Genomic DNA, 24,798 nt, shown 5'->3' with positions numbered 1-24,798 from the left:
TAGAACCACTTATCTTTAAGATTGATAATAAAAGGAAATAGGTGGGTTTAATGTTACTGGGTTGTTCTTCGATTCTTGGGTCTAATAAAAGTCTGTATTAAATTTTTAGTAGTTATTACATATAACCTAAGTAGATGATCAATGTACCACACAAATATATTTCATACGTACTTTATATCAAGGAGTTGTATTGGGTGGAAATCACAAAACCAATATTGGAATGCTCTTAAAAAACAAATTTTGTTTTAGGTGTCATAACAAACTTAAGGTTTTGTAATTTTTTTTTTTTTAGCAACATTGAAAAACATCTCACTCTTTGTTGATTTTAATGGTAGAGGCTGGTTTTTGAGGGGAGATCCTAAAAGGAAAAAAAAAAAAAAGGCAGTCTCGCTTCCTTGGATATTGATTACAGCTTCAAGGTAGATGATTGCCTTTGAAATGTGATTTTTTTTTAAAGTTTTTTATTTATTTATGATAGTCACAGAGAGAGAGAGAGAGAGGCAGAGACAAAGGCAGAGGGAGAAGCAGGCTCCATGCACCGGGAGCCCGACGTGGGATTCGATCCCGGGTCTCTAGGATCACGCCCTGGGCCAAAGGCAGGCCCCAAACCGCTGCGCCACCCAGGGATCCCTCTTTTTTTTTTTTTTTTTTTTTGAACTCTGGTTAGTTTATCTGCTGCGATGTGAAAAATAATCAAAAGGGTGATTTGTGTTTGAATTCAGTCAAAAGGTAGGAAAATATAGTTTGGAATGACTTGATGGTGAAAGATATTTAATCATTGTTCCTGTTGTATTAAAACTAACTAAAAATTACCCTAGTTATTAATTTTAATATGACTTGCAATATAGCTTTACCCATGATACCTAGCTGAGCACAGATATAGCTTGGTTGGAACTTTTTTCCTTTTGTTTAAAAATCGTCATACAGGGACGCCTGGGTGGCTCAGCCCTTGAGCGTCTGCCTTTGGCTCGGGATGTGATCCTGGAGTCCTGGGATGGAGTCCTGCGTCGGGCTCCCTGCATGGAGCCTGCTTCTCCCTTTGCCTCTATGTCTGTCTCTCTCTGTGTCTCTCATGAATAAATAAATAAAATCTTAAAAAAAATCATCATACAGTTAAATTGACTTTTTTTAGGGGATGTACTGTTCTCTGAATTTAGCACACATATGGATTTAATTCCCATCACCACCACTACCACCAGAATATAGAATAATTTCTTTATTATAAAAAACTTCTTCATACCCTGCCTATTCCCCTCACCTCTGACATTCACTGATCTCTTCTAGATCACTATAGTTTTCTCCTATTTTTTACAGAAAGTCCTATGAATGGAATCCTACAGATGCAGCCTTTTGAAATTGGCTGCTTTCACTCAACTCCGTGTCATTGAAATTCATTGAAGTTGCGTGTATCAGTATTCCTTCTTGTTGCTAAGTTTGAAATCTTAAGGCATTTGGATGTTAATTTTGATCTGATAGGCTGGCACTGAAGTTCAGATTGCTCACCTTTTTTGGAAACACTATGAACATTTTTTTCAAATAAACAAAGTACATTGTTTGAATTGGAATTATTTATTATAAGTAGGCTCCACACCCGACATGGGGCTTGATCTCACAACCCTGAGACCAAGTCACCTGCTCTATGGACCGAGCCAGCTAGGCGCCCCAGAACTTGTTTAACCTGAACATTTTTTCAGTTCAGTGACTTGGTGTATAGCTAAGCGAGGCAGTTACAGTGTTTACATTGTTCTGCAAGTTTTTGTTATTTTATCGGGCTAACAGTTTTTAAGGGCAAAACTTGAGGTAGTAAAAGTATTTTTGCAGGTTTCTGAGAGAAATAAAGTGATCTATAACCTTTTAAAATGTCAGTGCCAGTGTCATGACAGAATTTTCTTTGCTTTTATTTCAAACCTCTTCTCACCCTGACTTTCTGGTCTACTGAGAACCAGATACCTTTGGCGCCTGATAGTCTGTTTCATTGTGCGTGCCCCCAGAGTGCCCTCCTTTGTTGTTTACAATAGTCTGTTCATTTTAACCTAGTTGAAGTTATATGCATAAACTTTTTGCATCATAAAGTTAAATTCTCTATCTTGATAGCTGGTTCCTTTCTTTTCGTTAAGGATTTAATGATTTTATTCCCCTAACTGCTGAAAATCTAGAGGCCTCCTGGTAATTAATTGTATATTTTGGCAAGAAAATAGTATGATTCCTGTATCAATATGAACTGAATAAATCTATACCATGTCACCAGTTGAAATAATGGATTAGCAGTAGTAAGAATGGAGTGTTCTTCAAAATTTAAGAACAATACAGTATCAATCATTTATGGGTAGGTATATTTGATTCTGAGGATAAAATTTTGTTCTTTTCACTTCTAATCCACCTGGTAATGGGAGGTAGAGACTTACATTATAACCTAAGAGCATTTAATAAAGACCTGTACCTCAGTTTTCTAAAAAAAAAAAAAAAAAAAAAATTGAATTAATTTTTGACTTCAATACTTAACTGTTTTCATGATTTCGGTTCTTTGAATTAGGTCTGATATTACTTTTAACTGGAACACTAGCAGAAATGCCATTGAAAAAATATCTCCATCAGCAAATACCTGGCTTTACAGCACATTTTTTTGTATTTGGCTACAATTAAGATTATTTATGTGGACTATTTTTAGATACCATTGGATATATTTGCTTCTATAGATGAAAGCCATGGTGAGAACAGTACGTACCAACTTCTTTATCGTTTCTTCCCTTAGATTTTAACATTTGAGACCAAGAACCCAACAGAATTAGCTGAACGTTTGCGCTCTGTTTGTGGAAATCAGAGCAATGCCTATGCCCGCCTGCTAGAATACCGCCTGAATGCCTTGCGAGGACTATGGAATGCCCAGCGCCAGCTGGCCTTGGAAGAACAGCATGAAAGAGAAAGTTCGGGTGATGAAGAAACATTGGCTCTGCTCAAACGCCAGGGCTTGTTGCAGCAACCCGAGCAAGCTCCCTTCACATCTCGGATGGGGCTCCTGCTGGTCTTCCCCCTCATTCAGTCCCAGAGCAGAACGGACCCCTCTCTCTGTAACATAACTGCTGAGGTGCTATTGAACTGCCTTCGTGACTGCCAGCCTTTGAGCCTGACCAAGGAGCCTGCTGACTGTCTCAATGGAATTGAAACTTTGCTGTGCTCTTGGCTAGAGGACACTTCTGACACAGGCCGACACATCCCACATAAACAAAAAGAAAATGCTGCTGCTGCTCTGGTGGCTTTGGCATGTGCCAGGTAAGGACCATCAAAAGCCCTCTTTAGTGACCTCATGGCCGCTGCTGCCAGGGGTAAGTGAGTGAGTGAGTGAGTGAGTGAGAGGCAAGCATATGTGATGGAAGTCTTAACATCAGTAGTCCTTTGTTGGCAGTATTGAATTTCACTACATCAGCAGTACATAAGATACTTTCACCAGAGCTTGGCACCAGGAACCTGAGCTGGAGCCTAAGTTCAAGTATTTGCTGTCTGCCATCCTGTGATAAAGCTAAAACAGCTTAAAAGGGAGAGCCAACCCTTGGCTGTTATCTACTCACCCCCCTAGATGATTAGTGCTTTACATCCAGTAGTTAATGGAGGATGGCCTATCTGTATTTATCCTGGAAGGACCGTCAGAAAGTTTGTAGAGCTTTTAATTTATTTCGTGGGTGCCTTTGAGGAGTGTATCAGCAAGTGAGTGGGTTATTTCCTAGACTTAGTCACACAGACTTGGTCACAAATTATATTTCTTGACCATGATGCTTGTCTCCATTAATTTAACTGAAAGATCTCTCTGTATATGTCTGTATTTAATAGTGTGCCATCCTTTGGTGTAAGCAGATGTTATTGATCTACTACTAGCAATAGGAAATGTTGGAGTGTTTTTTACAGGAGAGGGTCTCTATATTCTCCTGCCCAGTAACCTGTATGATCATTGGCACATTTTTTGTGAGGAAAAACGTTCACTGCCCTTACTTTCCTCTAAGCTAGTTGTTTAGAGACCTATTAGGACCATGGTCTGACAGATTACTGTCACTAATTAATGTCACTAATCTGTCCTATTCCCTTCAGAATTTTCTTTTGAGTTCTTCTTCTTCTTTCTTCTTCTTCTTCTTCTTTTTTTTTTTTTTTAGCAAAGCATATGTGGGAAAATTCTTCTTGGAGGATTATGAAGTTCTTGGTTATAAGACTACTTTTTCCCTTATTTTTATGGTTTCAAAGTTGACCTTCAAATGGTTGAATCCCAGGCTTTCTTAAGGCAAAATGGCACCAGTATTTATTGTCAGTTTCTTTGCCCTGAGCAAACTGTCATAGCCTAGTTTTAGATCTCTGAAGACTCTGAAGATTGTGGAAATCCTGACATGAGCTTAACTCTGGAGACCCTACTGTGTAGCACCGAAATTAGTTTTCCTGGAAAGGCTTTATATTGGATTGATATTTTGCATTTGTAGAAGACCATTTCAAGCCCTAAATAGATTTGTTATTAATATAAAAATCTCATTTTGGAGGGGTGCCTTGGTGGCTGAGTTGCTTGGGCATCTGACTCTTGATTTTTGGCTCAGGTCATGACCTGATCGACATTCCAAAACTATCTAAAGATAATCCTATCTAAAAGCAAATTTTCAGCTCACCTGGGTAGCTCATTTGGTTAATTGCCTGACTCTTGATTTTTGGTTCAAGTCATGATCTTAGGGTCATGGAATGAAACCCCTTGTCGGGCTCCATGCTTACTTTGTGAGGAGTCTGCTTGAGACTCTCCCTCTCCCCTCCACCCATGCATATGCTCACGTTCTCTCTCTCTAATAGATAAATAAATCTTTTAAAAATCCCATTTTGAGGGCAGCCCCAGTGGCGCAGCAATTTGGCGCTGCCTGCAGCCTGGGGTGTGATCCTGGAGACCTGGGATCGAGTCCCACATTGGGCTCCCTGCATGGAGCCTGCTTCTCCCACAGCCTGTGTCTCTGCCTCTCTCTCTCTCTCTCTCTCTCTGTGTCTCTCTATGAATAAATAAATAAAATCTTAAAATAAAATCCCATTTTGAGAAAATTTACCAAAAAGAATTTAAAAAAAATATTTTAAAGAGGGGTACCTGGGTGGCTCAAGTCATGATCCTGGGGTCCTGGGATTGAGTCCCGCATCAGGCTCCCCATGGGGAGTCTGCTTCTCCCTCTGCCTATGTCTCTGCCTTGTCTCTCTGTGTCTCTTGTGAATAAATAAGTAAAATATTTTTTAAAAAATTTAAAGAGTGAGAGCACAAGCAGAGGGAATAACAATATTTATTTGTTCAACCGATTTTTTTCTTTTTTTTGAAAACTCCCCACGGGGAGCCTGATGTAGAACTCAATCCTAGAACCCAGGATCACGCCCTGAGCTAAAGGCAGAGGCTCAACCACTGAGCCACCCAGGTGTCCCTGGTCAACAAGATCTAAAAGAAGGTGCTTTTAAAATGCACAGGACTTACCTGGCCAGATCCCAGGTATAAATCACCACAGAACATTTTATGAACTACATGATCACCTATTTAAGATAGGCAGACTTTGGAACACTGCATTCTCCCAGCCAAGGCTTTCACTGCTAGGTATCATCATATGGCTCAACCCCAAAAGAAATGGAAGATCTGACACTGGACTGAGTTAGCTTAAAGTCCACTTAATTGCCCCTTTCACTATCTCTGGTGTTCAAAAAATCAAAACTAAAGAATAATATAAAGCAGGAAGGCAGCAGATAGGGTCTAAAAAGCTCAAGTTGAGAGTTGGGCCACTCACCAACTGCCCCATCTCAACCCTGTCATCTAATTCCTATGGATTTCTGCTTCTTCATCTGTCCAACAGGGCTGTCTCCCGGGCATGCAGTGAGGTTAAAATAAAGGGGCTAAAGCACACTGAAACATTTAAGACCATTAAACCAGCTATGAAGTATTATTACCTACCAGACTGAATCATGCTTTCAGAATAAAATGTAGTCCTCCTATGGCTCCTAAGCCCCCATCTGATCTAAGCCCTGCCAAGTTGATCGGCTCCCTGCATAGAGCCTGCTTCTCTCTCTGCCCTCTCTCTCTGTGTGTCTCTCATGAATAAATAAATAAAATCTTAAAAAAAAAAAAAAAAAAGATCCTGTTGACCATATTCTAGATTTCTCAGAGTCTTGAGCCTTGAGAACCAAAAGGAAATTAGGTAATGATAAGCTCTGCGAGCATTATAGTCACATGCTTCACAGCAAGGGAAGCAGAAGGAACACCTCTAAGCACAAAATACTTATTATTTGAGGGGACCTTACTGGCTCAGTCGGTAGAGCTTGCAACTCTTGATCTCTGGCTCGTCAGTTCGAGCCCCACTTTGGGGGTAAACTTTACTTAATAAAAAATATATATATTAATTGAAAATATTTCTTTGCAGTCATATTTAATGTGATGGGGTTTGGGGAGATGTTATGTGAAATGGATGAACTGAGGGGCACCTGGGTGACTCAGCCGTCTGTATTCGGCTTGGATCGTGATCTCTGGGTCCTGGGATCAGGCCCTGTGTCTGGCTTTCTGCTCAGTAGGGAGTTTGCTTCTCTCTTCCTCTCTCCCACTCTCCCGCTCCCCCACCCCATTATATGTTCTCTCTCTCTCTCAAATAAATAAAATCTTAAAAAAAAAAATAAAGAAATGGATGAACTTAAAGATATTTAAAAACAAAGCCTGGAAACACTGTCAGACTTTAAGTATAGCCCCCTTCTATAAAATCTCTCCTCTAGACTAGAGAAGGACTTTATGAAACAGTACTCAAGCATAATAGCCACATGTTTTTTGTGTTTGAGCTTTAGGTTTTGAACTTTTATTTTGGGGAGAAAATTGTTTACCTTTACATATGCAAGGAGAACATCCTAATTGGCATAATTGGTGCCACTCACATAGTGACTTCTTTGTATGAGGCAGTGGTAATCTGTAAGAATCTAGTATATTTGGTACAACAGTCTTCTGACCGGCAGAAGCAGATAGACCCCTTTGGGCACCCTCTCACATGGTTAATAAGATGAATCATGTTGTTTGGCTTTTTAATTTTGACGATTTTCTGTTCCCTCCTTTTATTTTTAGAGGCTCGTTGAAAACTTTTGTCCATACGGTCCATCTGTTACAGAAACAGACTGATCTGGGGTCCTTGCCTGTAGCTGATGTACTATATAGGTAAGCTATCACTTTGGATCCTTAGCCCCCCTCCTCCCCACATAAGGGAGATTTGTGCGTAATAAAATTTTCATAAGAGATTGCTAACCTTATCAATGAATGATTTGTATTTTAAAATAAGTATATTCATCTTAAAATTTTTATCTCATCTTTCCTTCTTTGCAAGTGTTCCTAGGGTATGCTGATTCTCATTTTTTATTTTGTGGGTTTTTACAAAAATGTAATAGCTTATAATGAATTCTTATTACAGATTTTAAGATATGTTAAGGTGTAAAGCAGAAACTGAAAGTCATTCATAATCTCATTATCCAAAGATAACCACTTCTAATGTTTTTATATAAGTGCCTCCTCATTTCATATCCTACCCTCACACCATGTGTATATAAATGTATATATAAAACCTATACATTGTACACATAGCTGTACTTTTATTATAACATTTCTATAAGTACTGCTTTGTAATTTTTAAATTTGAAAACACAAATATTTTTTCCAGATATATATTTGTATAAACCTATTTTAGTTGTCTGCTCTGTAAGATTACTTTCATTTTCTTGCTGAAATGGATAATCTTAGTGTCTTTATGATTCTCCCATCTCCCCAATTTTAGGCTGTTACTTTTGGAAGGGGGGCCTGGATCCCCCTCCTGTTTGCTCGGTGGCAAACACATAGTATCATGGGGGTATGAAGACATGTTACCTGCACCAGATAGCAACACTGGCTCCAGTTCTGAAAATAAAGGTAATGTAAGGGTTTTTGCTCCTGTGATTGAAATTAAGATGCGAAGAGAGTGGTTTTAGATCATTGTGGCAAATGATTTTGATAGAACTGTGTTCCTTTTAATTAAAAGCACTAGGTTCCTATACAGTATGTTCATTGTCTGCTTTATCAGTAAAAGTGTAAAAGCTGATACTCAGTGAGGTAAGAAAATGGATAGGTTTTGCTATCGCAAGAAAACAGTATCATCCATATATTTTAGCCAAGGAGGCAGAATTACTTAAGTTGACTCCTGGGTATTGTGTTTGAGCATGGGAGCCTCAAGTTGAATTTTTATATCTGTGAACAGAGTATCAGATCTTGCTGCCTGAGCCTGATGCTGTTTGCTGTTTCCTTTAGTAATTTATCAGGGGGTGTTTTGATGAACCTTCCCATCCTAAAAGCACAAAAAAAAAAAAAAAAAAAAAAAAAAAAAAAAAGAAAAAACAGAGAGAGAGGAAGGAATTGTTCAAAGGAGCATGAATTAAGATCTCCTTTAATAAAATGGGTTGGATTAAAATGTTTTTACACTTTCACATGTATTCCATATCTGTTTATTCTGATTTCTGTGAAAATGGCAGAAACTCTCTTAATTGACTTTCATTTGCCTGACTTGTGGGATGAAGGAGGCCTCTCCATTTTGCGCGTGGTAGATGTACCGAGTGGTTCTGTGGCATGGCAGGCCAGCCACTTCTAGGCAGTGTGTACACTGCCACTCCCACCTGTGGAGTCACAGGCTTTCCAGGAGTCCACCCTGCTCTCAAAGCTTTGTTGTTGTAATTGTTATTATAATTGTATCATTAAACATTACATAACTGATGAAATAGAAATTTAAAACACCTTAGGAAATTGTTTTTAAAATATTCAGTTTTCTTACTGAAAGACTTAAAGTGAATCTCTAAGAAATTGATGTTAATTAGGTATGGGATTCAGAGTCTACTACTCACCCTTTCATTTATGATGGAGTGCTCCCTTTGGCAGCACATATATATATATAGAACCTTTGATGGGGGCAGACTTCTGGGGCAACCAGAAGGACAAGGGGTGCAGTCTAAGCAACAGGAGCCCTGTGCACCTTTCATCCGGGGCCTGTGTCTTGTTCATGTCCACTGTTGTAACAAATAGTCATGTGAGCTCATAAGAGGAGCAGGCAAGACTTTTGGATATGGAGTCCATGGGAGAAGCAAAAAGCTTGTGATATCCAAAAAGTTCTTAAATATTATAGGCTGAAATTGACATCTTCAAACAAAACCAAATTCCCTTTATTTTCTCATTTTTACTTAAATATTTCCCTTGGAGTAGTTTATTACTGAGGATAATGGAATTAAGCTGATATACTTGTTTTTCACTCTCTTGTACCTTTAATTTTGCTTCTACCTTGAGAATAGTTTTTAAATTATTACAAGAAAAATAATCTTATTTTTAAACATTTGACAGATATAGAACTTGAAAGAATGCTTTAGTCAATCCTGTGTATTCGTCACTCAGCTTCAAAAGGTATCAACTTGAGGCCGGTCTGGTTTAATCTGTCCCTTTAGCTCCCACACTGTGTCAGACTCCTCCTCAGAAAGCCTTGACCTCAATCTAAAGAGGGGTGAATAAACAGATATTTATATGTTCCAGGTTAAAATCTTTTAAGGAGGGAAATTAATATTTTATTTATTATTATTTTTAAATATTTTATTTATTTATTCATGAGAGACGCAGAGAGAGAGAGTCAGAGACACAGGCAGAGGGAGAAGCAGGCTCCATGCAGGGAGCCTGACGTGGGACTCGATTCCCGGACTCCAGGATCACACCCTGGGCTGAAGGCAGCACAAAACCGCTGAGCCACCCAGGCTTCCCAATATTTTAAAAATGATTACTCACTTTACATGTTTTTTGAGAAATCAGTAGTTACAAGTTTAGTTGTCTTGGATTAGCAAACTGAATTCTTTTTTTTAATTAAGTCAAATTAAATTTATTTAAGAGAGAGAGTGCACACGCATGAGCAGAGGGGGAGGAGCACAGGGAGAGGAAGAAGCAGACTCCCTGCTGAGCAGGTAGCCTGATGCAGGACTCCATCCCAGGACCCCGGGTTTATGACCTGAGCCAAAAGCAGATGCTTAACTGAATGAACCACCCAGGCACTCAGTAGACTGAATTCTTAACAGCATACTCATTACTAATATGAGTGCTGTGTTGTGCATTTCCTTTAATATGCCAAGTAGTAGATAAACATAGTGAAATGATTATGAAAATACTGAAAGTTTTATAAGCTCTCTTTTTAAGACAGATTCTTTAGAAGGCTAAATTAGTAAACTGTTTTCTGCAGAGTGATACTGTTTGTTTTAGCTGGCTGAGGATATAGCTAAGGGGAAACAGTCGCTGGATGGAAAGTCCACAGAAGCAGATTTTAGTTTCATGTGTTTCATTAGTATTTCAATATAATGTCATTTGCATTTATCTGGAACATTTTTTTGTACCAGAGAGTATATGGATGTTTTCTTGTGTTATCTCATTTAACCATCACAGTGACTCTTGAGGTACATCTTATGGATGAAGAAACTGAAGATCAAAAAGGCCCAAGGTCAACTAATAAGTGCCCAATGCTCTTAAAAGTTCACACCTTTTAACTATAGAATCATTAGTGAAAGTACTGTAGTCCAAATCATTTCAGATTAGAATTAGGAAGGTATCAATTTGACTCTATGTTTGCTATTCAAAAAAGAAGAAAACTTCTGGCAGGCAGAACCAAGTTCTCCTGCTATTAACTCTCTGACCTCTTTCCCTGATCTTGGTTCCTCATCCCACATGCATTTTAGATGTTTGATTTGGGGGTTGGAGCCATCTTTCCTGGAAATGACATTGAAGCACTTATTTAGAAGTGGGAGATTATCTCTCACTCCACCTCCTAATGGCTTTTTCACTAGAAAAAGCACGTTTATAATTTCATTAGAAAAAGCATATATATAATTTACCTGTGAAAAAACTATTTCAGATGCTGACTTGGGGCGCTGTCTCACGGCAGATGGTCTTTACCTATATACTACTAACTCAGTTGGAAGAGGAGTAAGCAAATTGGGGTCTGGATTACATGGTACTCTCAGGTCAGTTGCACGGAACTTGCTGAATAATTTGGCTGGAACATTTCCCTCCTTATACAAATCTCTGTGAAGAAGACACCTGGGATGCATATACCACCCCTCACCCCCCCATCCCTCGCCAAGACTGGCTATTAACTAAATAAGTCTGAACAACTTCATGTAATTTGGGTTTTCTTGGATTAGTAGACTCTTGTTCTGTTAATGCATTTTGGCTTTGTTTTGACTCTAAAGACCTTGGTAGCCCTCAGGTCATTGTTTCTAGCCAGAAATTCCTCTGTGATTGGAATTACTGTAATATTAGTGACTTCTCCATGTTGATGAATGGACATTTTTCTAGTCAAGCCTTTTTGTACTTGGATTTCACGTTGGATTAGCAGTGTTTTGCATTTGGGGTATAAGATCTGTGAATTGCTGCCAAAAGAAACCACAGTTTGAAAACCTTTATATATATATATATATATATATATATATATATATATATATATATATATATAATATTTAATTAGATCTTTTTCCCAACCTTTTCTCCTCTTTAATTTGTTGTGAAAAATTAATATTTGTTGTAGTTTGTCAGTCTCAAAGTTAATGTAGTATATTTACTCTTCTTTAAATATTTTGCATACTTAGTCATTTTTAAAAATTAGGTGGAAAATGTTTGTCTGTTGTAGCTCATTGTGTGGTTTTGAACACTGCCTGGCTTCTTAGCCTGTATACCTTTTTTTTTTTTTCCTCTGCAGAGGTTTTGTGTACTGCCGGAATGAGGAGCTGGAACCAGGATGGGTTGCTTTTGGCAGTGGCAATCTTCTCCACCGGCCTGTATCTTTTGATAATAAACCTCACTCCCTTTTCCAGGTCATTGACCAGAATACCCTTCAGGTAAAAAAAAAAAAAAGAAAGAAAGAAAGAAAGAAAGAAAGAAAAAAAAAAAACCAAGACATTGTCTTTTGTATTTTGGAGACAGTGAGGGAAGTTCTTGACCTCATCAGAAGGAATAAGAGCACAGTTGATCTAGTTTCCTGCCGTCATAGGTAGCATCCTTTTAATTGTCACCATTTGGGCATTCTGTTTTTTCCTCTGGTATCTTAGAGTTTCGCCACATGAGCTGAGTGAATGTGCTCTCTAAGAGATTCTAAGGCCATCAACAAACTTTTATGATCCCAAAAATTCTAGAGTGTCAAAAATGGTATACATACTAGCTGTCTTTTTTTTTTTTTTCTTTTGCCAGATCTATTTTGGGAAGACATCATTTCCTTATTTGATTTATTCTAAACAGCCTTTCTATGGGAATGGGAGCCTTGAAATGAGTTTGGATAAAATCATTATGTGTTAGGGATTTGGAGCTCATCTTTAGTGCTTCCAAATATAGCACTCTATCATAGCACTTGCTGCATTATGCTGAAATCACCTGCTCTTGTCTCTTCCCCACTACCATGCATACCTTTAAGTCTGGACCCTATCTTACCTATCTTCGTGGGCTCAGAATATAGCACAGTGCCTTGCATTTGATTGATAATAGTAACTGTCATTTATCAGTGTCCTTGTGCCAGGCCCTGATCTAGGCAATTTACATATACTTCTACCTGTGAGATAGAAGTATGGCAGTTTCATTTTAAGACAAGGCAACTGAGGCTAGGCATATTGTAAGCACTTGGCAAGTGTTTATTGTTGAGAGAGGGAATGTAGCTCTAATGTTAAGGGACTTGCCCAAGGCCACACAATAATGGCAGCATAAGAACATGGTTCTTAGCACTAAAGTTTGAGCTTTTTACAATACACCTTTCTGCTTTTCAACCAAAGATGAACTGAATGGTTAGAGTTCCCATCTGTGGGGTGAATGCCCTGGGAGTAGTCTGTGCAGGACTTTCTTCTTCTTTTTATTTTTTATTTTTTTATTTTTAAGATTTTATTTATTTATTCATGAGAGACACACAGAGAGACAGGCAGAGGGAGAAGCAGGCTTCTCGTAGGGAGCCCGATGTGGGACTCAATCCCAAGACTCCGGGATCATGCCCTGGGCCAAAGGCAGTCGCTCAACTCCTGAGCCACCCAGGTGTCCCTATGCAGGACTTTCGAGGGATGTTACCTCTCCTTTTGTCTGTCACTCAACTGTGCCTTTTCTGGTGAACAGGGACTGAGTCTTATTCACTGTTGTATCTCCAAAGCACACAGTAGCTGCTTAATAATTGTTAAGTGAGGGAATCCCTGGGTGGCTCAGTGGTTTAGTGCCTGCCTTTGGCCCAGAGCGTGATCCTGGAGTCCCAGGATTGAGTCCCGCAGCGGGCTCCCTGCATGGAGCCTGCTTCTCCCTCTGCCTGTGTCTCTGCCACTCTCTCTCTCTCTGTGTGTCTCTCATGAATAAATAAATAAAATCTTTAAAAAATAATAATGATAATTAAGTGAATAAAAAACAAATTGATGCCCAGTTCCCTTCATTTTTTTTTACTTCATTTTTTATTACTAATGCAGACAGATGAGAATATGTCCTATATTTATTTGAAGTAGAGTCATAAGCCTAGGAATTAAACGGATGTTAAATCTTGGGACATGGTTTTTATTTGAGGCAATGTCCATTTCCTCTGTGTTGTTGCAAAAACTTCAATTTCGTCCAAGAAAACCGTGTTGTCACTAACTAGGTGATGTGCATTGGAACAATTTGGAGGTAACTTAGGTGAATCAGTAGCTGTCAATGTTCTAGATTTCGTGGTACTATTAAGTTCCAAAATGTGGTTACAGCAATGACATTAGTTTTTAACTTTTGAAATAGACAAAACAAGTCTGGAAAAAAGCTCATATGAAATAAGTTCAAGGGTCAGAAGTAACCTTAGGAATACGAGTGACTCACTCCAAGAGATGGAGTAACTGAAAGTGGTTCTTACTGTTCCCGAAGGCATCTGACCTTCTCTAATTATTTTTATTTGGGGATTTTCAGTTCTGCTCCTACCCTCAGCATTTTTGAAAAACCTAGTTAGCAGTTTTTTGGGTCCCCATTTTCTCTCATTTTTTAAAGGGCTTTTCTCTGGCAGTGAAAATGAGTATGTAATTACACGTTCAATGTGAAATGTTGCAAAGCTCCTTTGTTACACTGAAACCAAAAGATGGTTAGTATTAGAAACATGGCTTCATGCCTGATACAGAGGTTAGGTGTTTTGTCTTTTTCCTCCTGATGGACATTGTTCATCTCAGTAAGCCCACATGTGCTGGGTGAGGTCCTTGTATGTGCCTTTGCTTGTTCACTTTCTTCTTTCCCCTTCACTCCTTTCTCTGCCTCCCTTGTTGTCTTCCTTCTGCCCATTTTCCACTTCATTCCACATTTATTTTATTTTTTTTTCATTCCACATTTATTAAATAACTTTGAGTTAGACTCAGAATTAGGTGTTGGGATTTAAAAGTAAATATGAGATGATCCCTGCCCTTTTAAATATAACTAATTGTCTGAAATTCTTACTAAGGAAAAGTTACTAAGGAAATTTTAGCAAGTACTGTTTCTCTAAAGCATTTTTTGTTTTGTTTTTAAAGATTTTTTTTTAATTAAAAAAAAATTTTTTTTAAAATTTATTTATGATAGTCACACAGAGAGAGAGAGAGAGAGGCAGAGACACAGGCAGAGGGAGAAGCAGGCTCCATGCAGGGAGCCCGACATGGGACTTGATCCCCAGTCTCCAGGATCATGCCCTGGGCTGAAGGCGGCACTAGACTGCTGAGCCACCCAGACTGCCCTAAAGCATTGTTTTAAATAAATGTTTGATAAAACACACATGGTTAGCAGATCCAGATACTTTTGGCCTGTTTTTATATGTCACATGGTCCATTGTAGAATTTTTATATTTTTGTCCTGTAATTTTCACCTGTTAGAAATACCTGTTTTATTTTGACCAGGAAACCTATTGAATTCTGATTTTGGAATAATAGCATCAGTGAGGAACTGATAGAATTCATCGGAAGTTATATGTTGCACTAATGAAACTTCTTCCCTCTCATGTCCAGGTGTGCCAGATGGTCCCAATGCCAGCCAATCATCTCCCTGTTGGCAGCACCCTGAGCACTGTGCACCTTTCTTCAGATGGTACTTACTTCTACTGGATCTGGTCCCCTGCCAGTCTGAATGAGAAAACACCTAAGGGACATTCTGTCTTCATGGACATTTTTGAGCTTGTGGTGAGATTCACTTTCTCATTTTGTGGTGTTGCAAGAAATTTCCATTGGGCTTCTTTTTGTATTGGTCTACAAAGGACCTGAAAAAGTTGGAGTATGTACAATGTGTTTACTTTTGCCTCAGAATTGGTTATTCTTTTGGATTTCTTTGAAGGTTTTGTTTGGTGTTGTATGACACAGATAGAGCCAAGCTTTCTGAAGGTTAATCTGGCAACAGAGTGCAGATAATAATAGTTGATGTGTAGGCAGTGGGGTTTTTAAGTAGAAATGCTTGTGGGGCTTGTTGGAAACATGGAGGTAAAATGCAGTGGCAAGATTGGGGCTATTGTACACATTGGGAGTCTCTGATAGTGAAGACGATTAAAATCGTGTGAACGCATTCATTCAGTGGATACTAGCTGAATGCCTACTGTGAGTCAGGCCGTGTTGCCTTTAGGTGGTAGGACTACAGTGATGGGCAAGGTGAGCAGGATCCTTGCTCTAATGGAGCTTGTGTTCTGCCTAGTGGGTGGGTTGGGCTGGTAGTGGTCGAGTGATAAAAAATTAACCATAAACAAGTGAGCAAATAAGTGGATAATTTTAAGTAGTGAAGGAAAAGTAGTAGTTAACCAGATGAAGAAGTTGGGGAGTGGGGGAGAATCGAATATTCTAGGAGGAAGAGACCATAAATGCAAAGGCTCTGTGGCAGGAGCAAGCATGTGTATTTTAGGAAATGACAATGGGCCTGGGTGGCTGGAATGCAGAGGGGAGAGCTTGGTGTAAGAGAGGAGCAACCATGGTAGTCTAGAATTGCACTTGTCTACTGCAGTGTAGCCCATAGCCACATACGGCTATTTAAATTTAAATTAGAATTAAATAAAATTAAAACTTTAGTTGCTCATTCACATTAGCCATGCTTTAGGGGCTCAGTAGCCACATATGACTGGATTTGTTGTTTTTTTTTTTCTATAAGGAAGAAAATAAACCTGTATATTTTATTTAACATTCATTCTTAAGTTACAGTTATGCCTAAACAATCAGCATCTAATTAAAGAAACCTTAGTATAATCCTTAAAAAAAAAAAACCACATTTACATTTAGAAACATCTTCTACACTTCTGAATAAGTTACATGCCTGATATACATTAACCAATAAAGAATACCAATATGAGAATTCAGGACATTTATTTTTCTGCGTGGAGATTTAATTACTGTACAACACACACACACACACACACAAAAAAAACAAACTCACAAAACAATGGTGTGTAATAGGTAGTGAGAGACACTTAAAATAAGCATATTGAAAATACCTACAAACAGGCTTTTTTTTTTTTTTAGGCAACAAAATATTTTCAGTCCTTGACAACTTCTCACACTCACGTAGCACCACAGATGCAAGGACTTACAGTAAACGTATACAATCTCATGCTTAAAACCTAAAGCATGCACTGAATAGAATTTATACATTATGATCTATTAAGTATGCAATACATACTTCTAATATTTTATACATTAAATTACCCTGCAGCATTTGAAATTTTAACATTTATGCAAAACAACTTTTGAAAGACTTATGAAACTATTTTTCAAGGATTACCTCCAGGCTGTTTACACAGGCATTGGTTTGGTTAAGAGGGAGAATGGCAGCAGCCTCAAGGTTCATACTGAATGAAAATGGTGTCTGTGCATGTCAATCCATGTAAAAAGTACATATATACATAGATGGCGCAAAGATTTGTGCAGTTGGAATCACAATCAAATGCAAATGCATGCATTTGAGGTACTTATTTTTTCCATGGTCAGGTATAATTATGCACAGATATGATTGGATTTGTATTGAACATCAGAGATCTAGACCATTTCCATTGTTGAAGATCAAGTTCTGTTGGACAGTGCTGGTCTAGATAGTATTTGTAGAGGCCTATAAAAGAAGAAATTGCCCCAAGCCAATATGTGACAAAACCTTTTTTAGTGATGTAATTTACAGCCTCCTTCTGGGAAGAAATTCGCATTCCTGGGAAAAAAATAAACACTGAAGTAATTTTTGAATACATTTTAGTAGGGTTTAAATTTGTGCTGGGTAGTTTATCAGCCAGCCAGCCATCAGTCAGGTGTCTAGTATTGTAAGGTACATTCTCTTCTTTTTCTATCTAGTTTTCACAGTTTAATCATCTTCTTTAACAAAATGTTCCAGCTACAATGAGTCTTTGGTCTGCTAGAGATTGTACTATTTGAACATGTATTCCTAATTGTCAGAAAAGTTTGTTGTTTTTTAAAGACGTTATTTATTCATGAGAGACACACAGAGAGAGGCAGAGACATAGGCAGAGGGAGAAGCAGGCTACCTGTGGGGAGCCTGATGTGGGGGCCTCGATCCCTGGACCCTGGGATCACTACCTGAGCCAAAGGCAGATGCTCAACCACTGAGCCACCCAGGTGCCCCTTGTTGTTTTTAACAAATTTACCAGCTGGCTAAATGATTCAGGTCTTTATCCTAAGTATAGTGGGAAAACATTGAAGAATTTCCCCTTTCTCTTACATGCTTTTAAGTTAAAAGAAAAAACTATCAAAGAAATCCACAAACATGGACTAGAGCTTTAGGTAGCACATCTAGGTTTTTTTTTTTTTTAAAGATTTTATTTTATTTATTTATTCATGAGAGACACACAGAGAGAGGTAGAGACACAGGCAGAGGGAGAAGCAGGTTCTAAGGAGGGAGCCTGATGCGGGACCCTATCCCGGGATTGGGATAATGCCCTGAGTCAAAGGCAGATGCTCAACTGCTGAGCCATCCAGGTGTTCTGCACATCTAGGTTCATCATGGAAAGTGAGAACCCCTCATGCTGGCCACAGGTTGTTCTCATATGTACTCACTTTAATGGTTTCCGGTTTTCATTCTTCTATTGGTTGTCTTCATTTCGCTAAGTAAAAAGCTTATTACTGTTTTTTTTATTTGTGAACTCCATATACATATTTTTTCTTCTCTGAGATAGATGAGGATTTGGTCTAATCCTTCCTCTTTTCTTCCTCATAATATATTTATTCATTTTAATTCCTCTTTTGGTTATCTTTGTAACTTGCAGTGAAACCTGTATTTCTTGTTCCTCAGCTCTAGGCTGCATCTCTTGTTCCTCATCTTCAGAAGATGGAGATAGTGTCCCTTCCTGTCTTTCAGTGTGAGGCAAGCCTAGACTTGAAGTGCATATATATTTAGGGGAAATCCAAGAGGAAGAGAGATGAGCCACCCCTACCAACCTTGGAGAGTCCTGGGAATTCGAAGCATGAGGTGTGGTGTGGATGCATGGCAAGAGGGGCATAGGCTGAAAGTTAATAAAAAGAACTGTCTTCCCCTTTGCCGGTGTACACATCTGTGCTCAGATACTGGCTGCCCAGGCAAAAGACTGTATTTTATTTTCTGAAGAAACTGAATGACTGGAAAAAAGATCTCCGGGTACAGACATTGGGGTTCATTTAAGGAAAAGGTCTGCTGTCACCCACAAGTGATGTCTTCCAGTAAGCAAGGCTTAACCGTGTGCACAGCATTCCTCGTTAGTGCTGAGTGTTTAAAAAACAGGAGATACACACACACACACACACACACACACACACCCCAAAACACCCAGAAACAAAACAAAACAAAAAACCCCAACGTAACAAAACCCCAAGCCTTGGAGAGGTATATGTGGAGGGGAAAATAGATTATCAGTATTTTGCCAACTTTTTTTTTTTTTTAATTATTGAAGCCAGATGATGGGTGCATGGGGAAGCTTGTTACTATTTTGGTGCACATTTAAAAAATACTGTATTTTTTAAAAACTTTATTTATTTATATTTATTTATTTTTAAAGATTTTATTTATTTATTCATGAGAGACACAGAGATAGAGAGAGAGAGGCAGAGACACAGGCAGAGGGAGAAGCAGGCTCCATGCAGGGAGCCCAACGTATGGGACTCGACCCCAGGTCTCCAGGATCATGCCCAGGGCTGAAGGCAGTGCTAAACCACTGAGCCACCCGGGCTGCCCCACTTTTTTTTTTTTTTTTTAAGATTTTAAAAATTTATTCATGAGAGAGGGGGGGGGGGGGCAGAGGCATAGAGGGAGAAGCAGGCTCCATGCAGGAAGCCCAATGCAGGACTTGATCCCAGTACTCTGGGATCATGCCCTGAGCCAAAGGCAGATGCTCAACCGCTGAGCCACCCAGGCATTCCCCCCAAAAAAACTTTTTAAAGCGGACAACTAAGGATTTCTAAAACCAATGAGGAAAGCCTCCAGTATGAAAATTAAAAATATAGCCAATAGGAGTAGAATATAACTTTGTAAACTCTATGTGAGATATGAGATCTTGCATTCATACAGTAGCACAGGAGGTCATGAGAAAAGATCAGAAAATGAACAAGAGCTCCTGGAAATTAAAACTATGGTTGTCAACATTAAAAAAAAAAAAATAAAAGAGTTAAAGATAAGAAATCTCCCAGAAAATAGAACAGAATAGAATAAAGAACAGTAATTATGAGAGAAGAGATAAAAAATGTAAAGGAGCAATCCATCTAAAGTCATAGTAATAGGAGTTCCCCAAAGAGAACAGAAACAAAAAGGACAGTGTGATCAAAGAAGGAATACAAGAAAAACATCAAACTAAAGGACCCTGGTGTCTTAGATTAGCAAGTATCTGACCTAGTGAGTGAAAAATGCCCCACACTGTGGCGTATCATCTTGAAATTTCACAGGATCAGGGGTAAAGAGAAGGTTCTGAAGCTCTAGAGATAAAATCATGTACAAATGAGAAATAAGGAAAGCACCCTCCTATTCACTAGCATTATTGGATGCACAGAGTCATGCTCTCAAAATTCTGAGGGAAACTGATTTCCAGCCCAGAAGTTAAGTCATCCAAAGGGTCCAATCAAGTGTGAAGACCACAAAGATATTTTTAGCCATATAGTTCTACAATCAAAAGCCCATCCCTGCCACGGAGGAAATAGAACAACTAAAATAGCCTCTGTCAGTGGCATAAAATGAAATGTTGGTGAAGGAACCTGCTCTAGATTAAATGAACAACCTTTGAATCATTTTTGGAGTCTGAATCAAACCATTATAAAGCATTATAGAGACAATTTGGAATTTGAAATTGAAATGAATATTAAATGAAACCAAGAGATTATTTTTAATTTGTTTTTAAAGTATGTGAATGGCATTGTGGTTCTATAAATTGTTCACATCTTTAGAGATGTGTAGTGAAATATTCAGAAGTGGAATTACTTGTCTGAGGTATACTTTAAAACGCTTAAGAAAAAAAAAGCGATAGGTAAAACTGGTATGGCAATATCTAGATTATAGTTGAATCTGGAAGGAGGTTCGTTAGACTATTCTCTATTTTTGTATGTTTGAAATTTTTCACCAAATAAATTAAGCATCACCAACCACTAGTTTAGCAGCTTCTAAGATGCTGACTTGGGAAACTAAACACAGATCTCTGGCCAACTGCCTATGGTACCTCTGTGGAATGGAACATTGAATAGCTTTTAAAAAGTATGAGGCAGATCTGCATAGACCAAGTAGACTAATTTCCAAGTTACATTGTTTAGTACAAAAAGCTAGGTTCACAACACTGTATTCACTACCTGCTGTGTAATAAAAGTTAAGCCGGGGGTGGGGTGGGGCGGGGGTGAGCGTCAGGGGATTCCTTCTGCAATTGTTCTCCTGCATTAACAGCTTTCCTCTCAACGATCATTCACCACAGCATACAAATACATTGGAGGATATCCTGTCTTGTAGGTAAAACAAAATCAAAAACCTCCCTTGACCCGTACCCACCTCCACTCTCCTATCTTTGGCTTCCCTTTATAGCACTACTTTTGAACGGGTTTATTCTTACAGTTTCTATGTTCTTTCTTTCTGTTCGCTCTTGAGCCTGCTCCCATGGGTCTTGTATCCGCACCCCATTCCACCAGAACAGCTAGCTCTTCCATTTGCCAGGGTCTTACACGTTACTGAGTTTAAGGTCGACCTTGTTGTCTTTTTACTTGACCTTTTAGCAGTATTTTCATGTGGCTTATCACTCCCCCATTCCTGAAACTGTTTCAATTGGCTTGTGGGACCTCTCACAGGGCTTCTCCTGCCACTGGTTGTTCCTGCCCAGCCCCATCTTCCCTACCTCTCAACAAGTATGTGTTTCCGGACCTATTTCCAGGAGGCCTTCTCTTGCTGTCTGCTCTTACCTCATGGCTGGGCTCCTACTGTTATGTAGCTTTAAACACCTCAATGTACTGATGGTGCTCACATCTGCTGCTCAGCCAGAATCTGTCCCTAGGGCTCTGGCTGCATATCGATGTGGGTGTTTATTTGTATGTGCACAGGATATGAGACTTTTTCAGTTGGAAGTCTGATCATCACTGCCAGATAAATATGCCCCTCCGCCATACTCCTGATTTTACCCCAGAACTGCTCTTCTGGAAGCTTTCCAATTTTAAATGATGGCATCTGTGTCCTTCCAGTGCTGGCCAGAGACCTTTAGTGCTACTCTTTTTTAAAAAAGATTATTTTATTTTATTTATTCACCAGAGACACACAGAGAGAGGCAGAGACACAGGCAGAGGGAGAAGCAGACTCCTTGCAGAGAGCCCAATGTGGGACTCGATCCCAGGACTCCAGGATCATGCCCTGGGCTGAAGGCAGGTGCTAAACTGCTGAGCCACCCAGGCATCCCCCTGCCCCCCCTTCTTTTTTTTAAAGATTTTATGTATTTATTCATGAGACACACAGAGAGAAAGAGAGGCAGAGACACAGGCAAAGGGAGAGGCAGGCTACCTGTGGGGAGCCCAATGTGGGCCTCGATCCCTGGACCTCAGGATCAGGCCCTGGGCTGAAGGCAGTGCCAAACCACTGAGCCACCCAGGCTGCCCAGGGATCCCCTTTTAAAAAGATTTTATTTATTTGAGAGAGAGTATGAGCAGGGGGAGGGATGGAGAGAGAGGGAGAAGGAGAGAGACAAGCAGACTCTCTGCTGAGTGCAGAGCCCACCATGGGACTCAGTCCCAGGACCTCTAGGATCATGACCTGAGCTGAAGTCAGATCTTAACTGACTGAGCCACCCAGGTGCCCAAGACTTTTAGTGTCACTCTTGAGTCCTTTTTTCCCTCCCAAATTCCGTGTCTAAGTCAGCAAGTACTGTCTGCTGAACCTTCAAGGGGCCCCCTCTTCACCTGTCACTGTCTGCAACTATAGCTCTGTCATGCCACTCTAGCCACAGCTGGCCTCCTTGCTCACCTGCTAACACACCAAGTGTGCTCCCACCTCGACACTATCATGCTGGGCTGTCCTCTCACAGATAACCATGTGGCTTATTCTCACTTTTTTTAGATCTCTGTTCAAATAAGCACCTTATTAGAAAGATCTTTCTTATTATTCTATAGAAAACATTTTATATGTGGGGTGCCTGGGTGGCTCAGTCGGTTAAACATCCAACTCTTGATTTTAGCTCAGGTCATGGTCTCAGGGTCATGGGATCAAACCCTGTGTGGGGCTCTGCATGCTGAGCTCTAGGTCTGCTTGAGATTCTCTCTCCCTCTACCCCCTCCCTTCCCCACTCACACACGTGTTCCTTCTCTAAATAAATAAAACATTTTCTATGAAATAAAATCCTATCCCTTCTTATCCATTTTACCCTGCTTTATTTTTCTTTATAACTCATTACTATCCATTTATTTGCTTATCTGTTGACTTTCCTTGGCCTAGAATGCTCTGGGAGGGCAGGGATTTTCGTCTCTTTCGTTACCTGCTATGTCCCCCACACTTGGAACAATGCTTGGCACACAGTAGGTGTTTACAAAATATTTGTTGGATGAATGGAATATCAGAAATTGGTTGCCTTGGGGCGCCTGGGTGGCTTAGTCCATTAAACATCCGACTTTGGCTCAGGTCATGGTTCTGGGGGTCCTGGGATTGAGCCCCATGTTGGGCTGGACACTCAGCAGGGAGTCTTCCTGTCTCTCTCTCTCTGTGCCCTTCCCCCTTCTCGTACTCCCTCTCTCAGATAAAATCTTAAAAAAAAAAAAATTAGTTGCCCCTAGCAAGACTTGCTTTCTATCATCTTTTTGTTTTAAAAGCTTAAAAATGGGCTTAAAATTTTTAAGTAAATTTTTAGTGATCTTTATGCTAAGATCAAGAGTTTCATGCTTCACTGACTGAGCCAGCCAGGCACCCCTCAAGTAAATTTTTATAAAAAGGAGAACTTGGTTAATAGCATTGAATTCTGTAAAGAAGTCAAGATTGAAGCTGAAAGAAGTTGTTGAATGGAGAATATGGAGGCAATGGGTGGTAGCCTTAGCAAGAGCAGTTGTGGGGGTTTGAAGAAGTGAAGGCAGGTGGAATTGGTTGAGTATGGTGAAGAGGGTAACATGAGAAGAACAGCTAGTTCTCTCCAGAGGTTTGTCATAAAAAAAAAAAAAGAAGAGAAAGGAGAGAGAGATAGACTGTGGAGAGGCTGAAGTATTTTTAACTTTGTTTTTGAAATTTTATTTTATTTATTTTTTAAGATTTTATTTATTCATGAGAGATACAGAGAGAGAGAGAGAGAGGCAGAGACATAGGCAGAGGGAGAAGCAGGCTCCATGCAGGGAGCCTGATGTGGGACTCAATCCCGGGACTCTGGGATCATGTCCCTGAGCCACCCAGGTGTCCCTGTTTTTGAAATTTTAAATTATTGAATGGATAATAAAGACACTTTCTTCAAAATTGACAAATGACAGGTCTTAGCCATAGCCCTCTGATGAACTGCCTTGGCCAAACCAGACAAAAAAAGCTTATAAAATGAGGGATTTCCAGTAGATGATTTAAAGTGTTCCAGCCCTGAAACTCTCCTTCACCCCCCAGCTTTATTGAAGTATTGCTGTCAAATAAAATAATTTTAAGGTGATGATTTGACATATATGTATATTGTGAAATGATTACCATAATCCAGTTAGCATCCATCACCTCATATGTTTACCACATTTGTGTCTGCGTGTATGGTAACATTTAAGATAGGCTCTTAGTAACTAACTTCTAAGTATATAGTGTGATTAACTGTAGTCACCATGCTATATGTTAGATCCCCAGAACTTAATTCATTTTCTAATTGAAAGTTTCTACTCTTTGACCAACATTTCCCATCTCTCCCACCCAAAGCCCCTGGCAACTACAATTTTTTTGTTTCTATGAGTTTCTTTTTTGTTTTTATCTTCCAGTGTGAGATCATACAATATTTGTCTTTCTCAGTCTGATTTATTCACTTAGTATAATACTCTGAAGGCTCATCCATGTAGTCACAAATGGCAGGATTTCCTTTTTTAAAGGGCTGATACTAAAATTCTTTATTTTTCTGATTCATGAAAAATTTTGGTTTCTAAATAGTATAAATATTTGCTACTTAGATGTGGCTAATGATAATTATTGAGAAGAATTAGGTTTACTATGAATTATTATTTCACCCAGATACTTGCAAGTACTATAAATTTCTCTACAAATTTAGTGATGGTTACATTGTTTTGAATATTTTATTTTTAAAAATAGCCTATTAACATAGTTATAAGATTCAAATGCTATGAAAGTCTCTGACCTACCTGCCTCCTAATTCATTTTCTCTCCCAAAAGGCAAATAATGTTAATAC

General features: G+C 39.2%; 1 protein-coding gene across 9 annotated transcripts in view; it reads left to right on the top strand.

The window, feature by feature from the left end:
• HECTD4 (HECT domain E3 ubiquitin protein ligase 4) overlaps positions 1-24,798 on the top strand; it is a 185,988-nt gene that overhangs the window by 48,198 nt on the left and 112,992 nt on the right. For all 9 annotated transcript variants that reach the window (XM_026018777.2, XM_072725162.1, XM_026018774.2 and 6 more), the window contains exons 2-7: positions 2,753-3,270; positions 7,088-7,177; positions 7,788-7,918; positions 10,914-11,022; positions 11,757-11,895; positions 15,004-15,174. In XM_026018777.2, coding sequence (XP_025874562.2) covers positions 2,753-3,270; positions 7,088-7,177; positions 7,788-7,918; positions 10,914-11,022; positions 11,757-11,895; positions 15,004-15,174 — 1,158 coding nt within the window. The remainder of the gene's footprint in view (positions 1-2,752; positions 3,271-7,087; positions 7,178-7,787; positions 7,919-10,913; positions 11,023-11,756; positions 11,896-15,003; positions 15,175-24,798) is intronic.

Source organism: Vulpes vulpes, chromosome 10 (assembly GCF_048418805.1).
Source record: "Vulpes vulpes isolate BD-2025 chromosome 10, VulVul3, whole genome shotgun sequence".
In the NCBI taxonomy this organism is placed as follows: domain Eukaryota; kingdom Metazoa; phylum Chordata; class Mammalia; order Carnivora; family Canidae; genus Vulpes; species Vulpes vulpes.
Note: the sequence above shows the minus strand (reverse complement) of the source record. Positions and strands in the feature narration are given on the sequence as shown.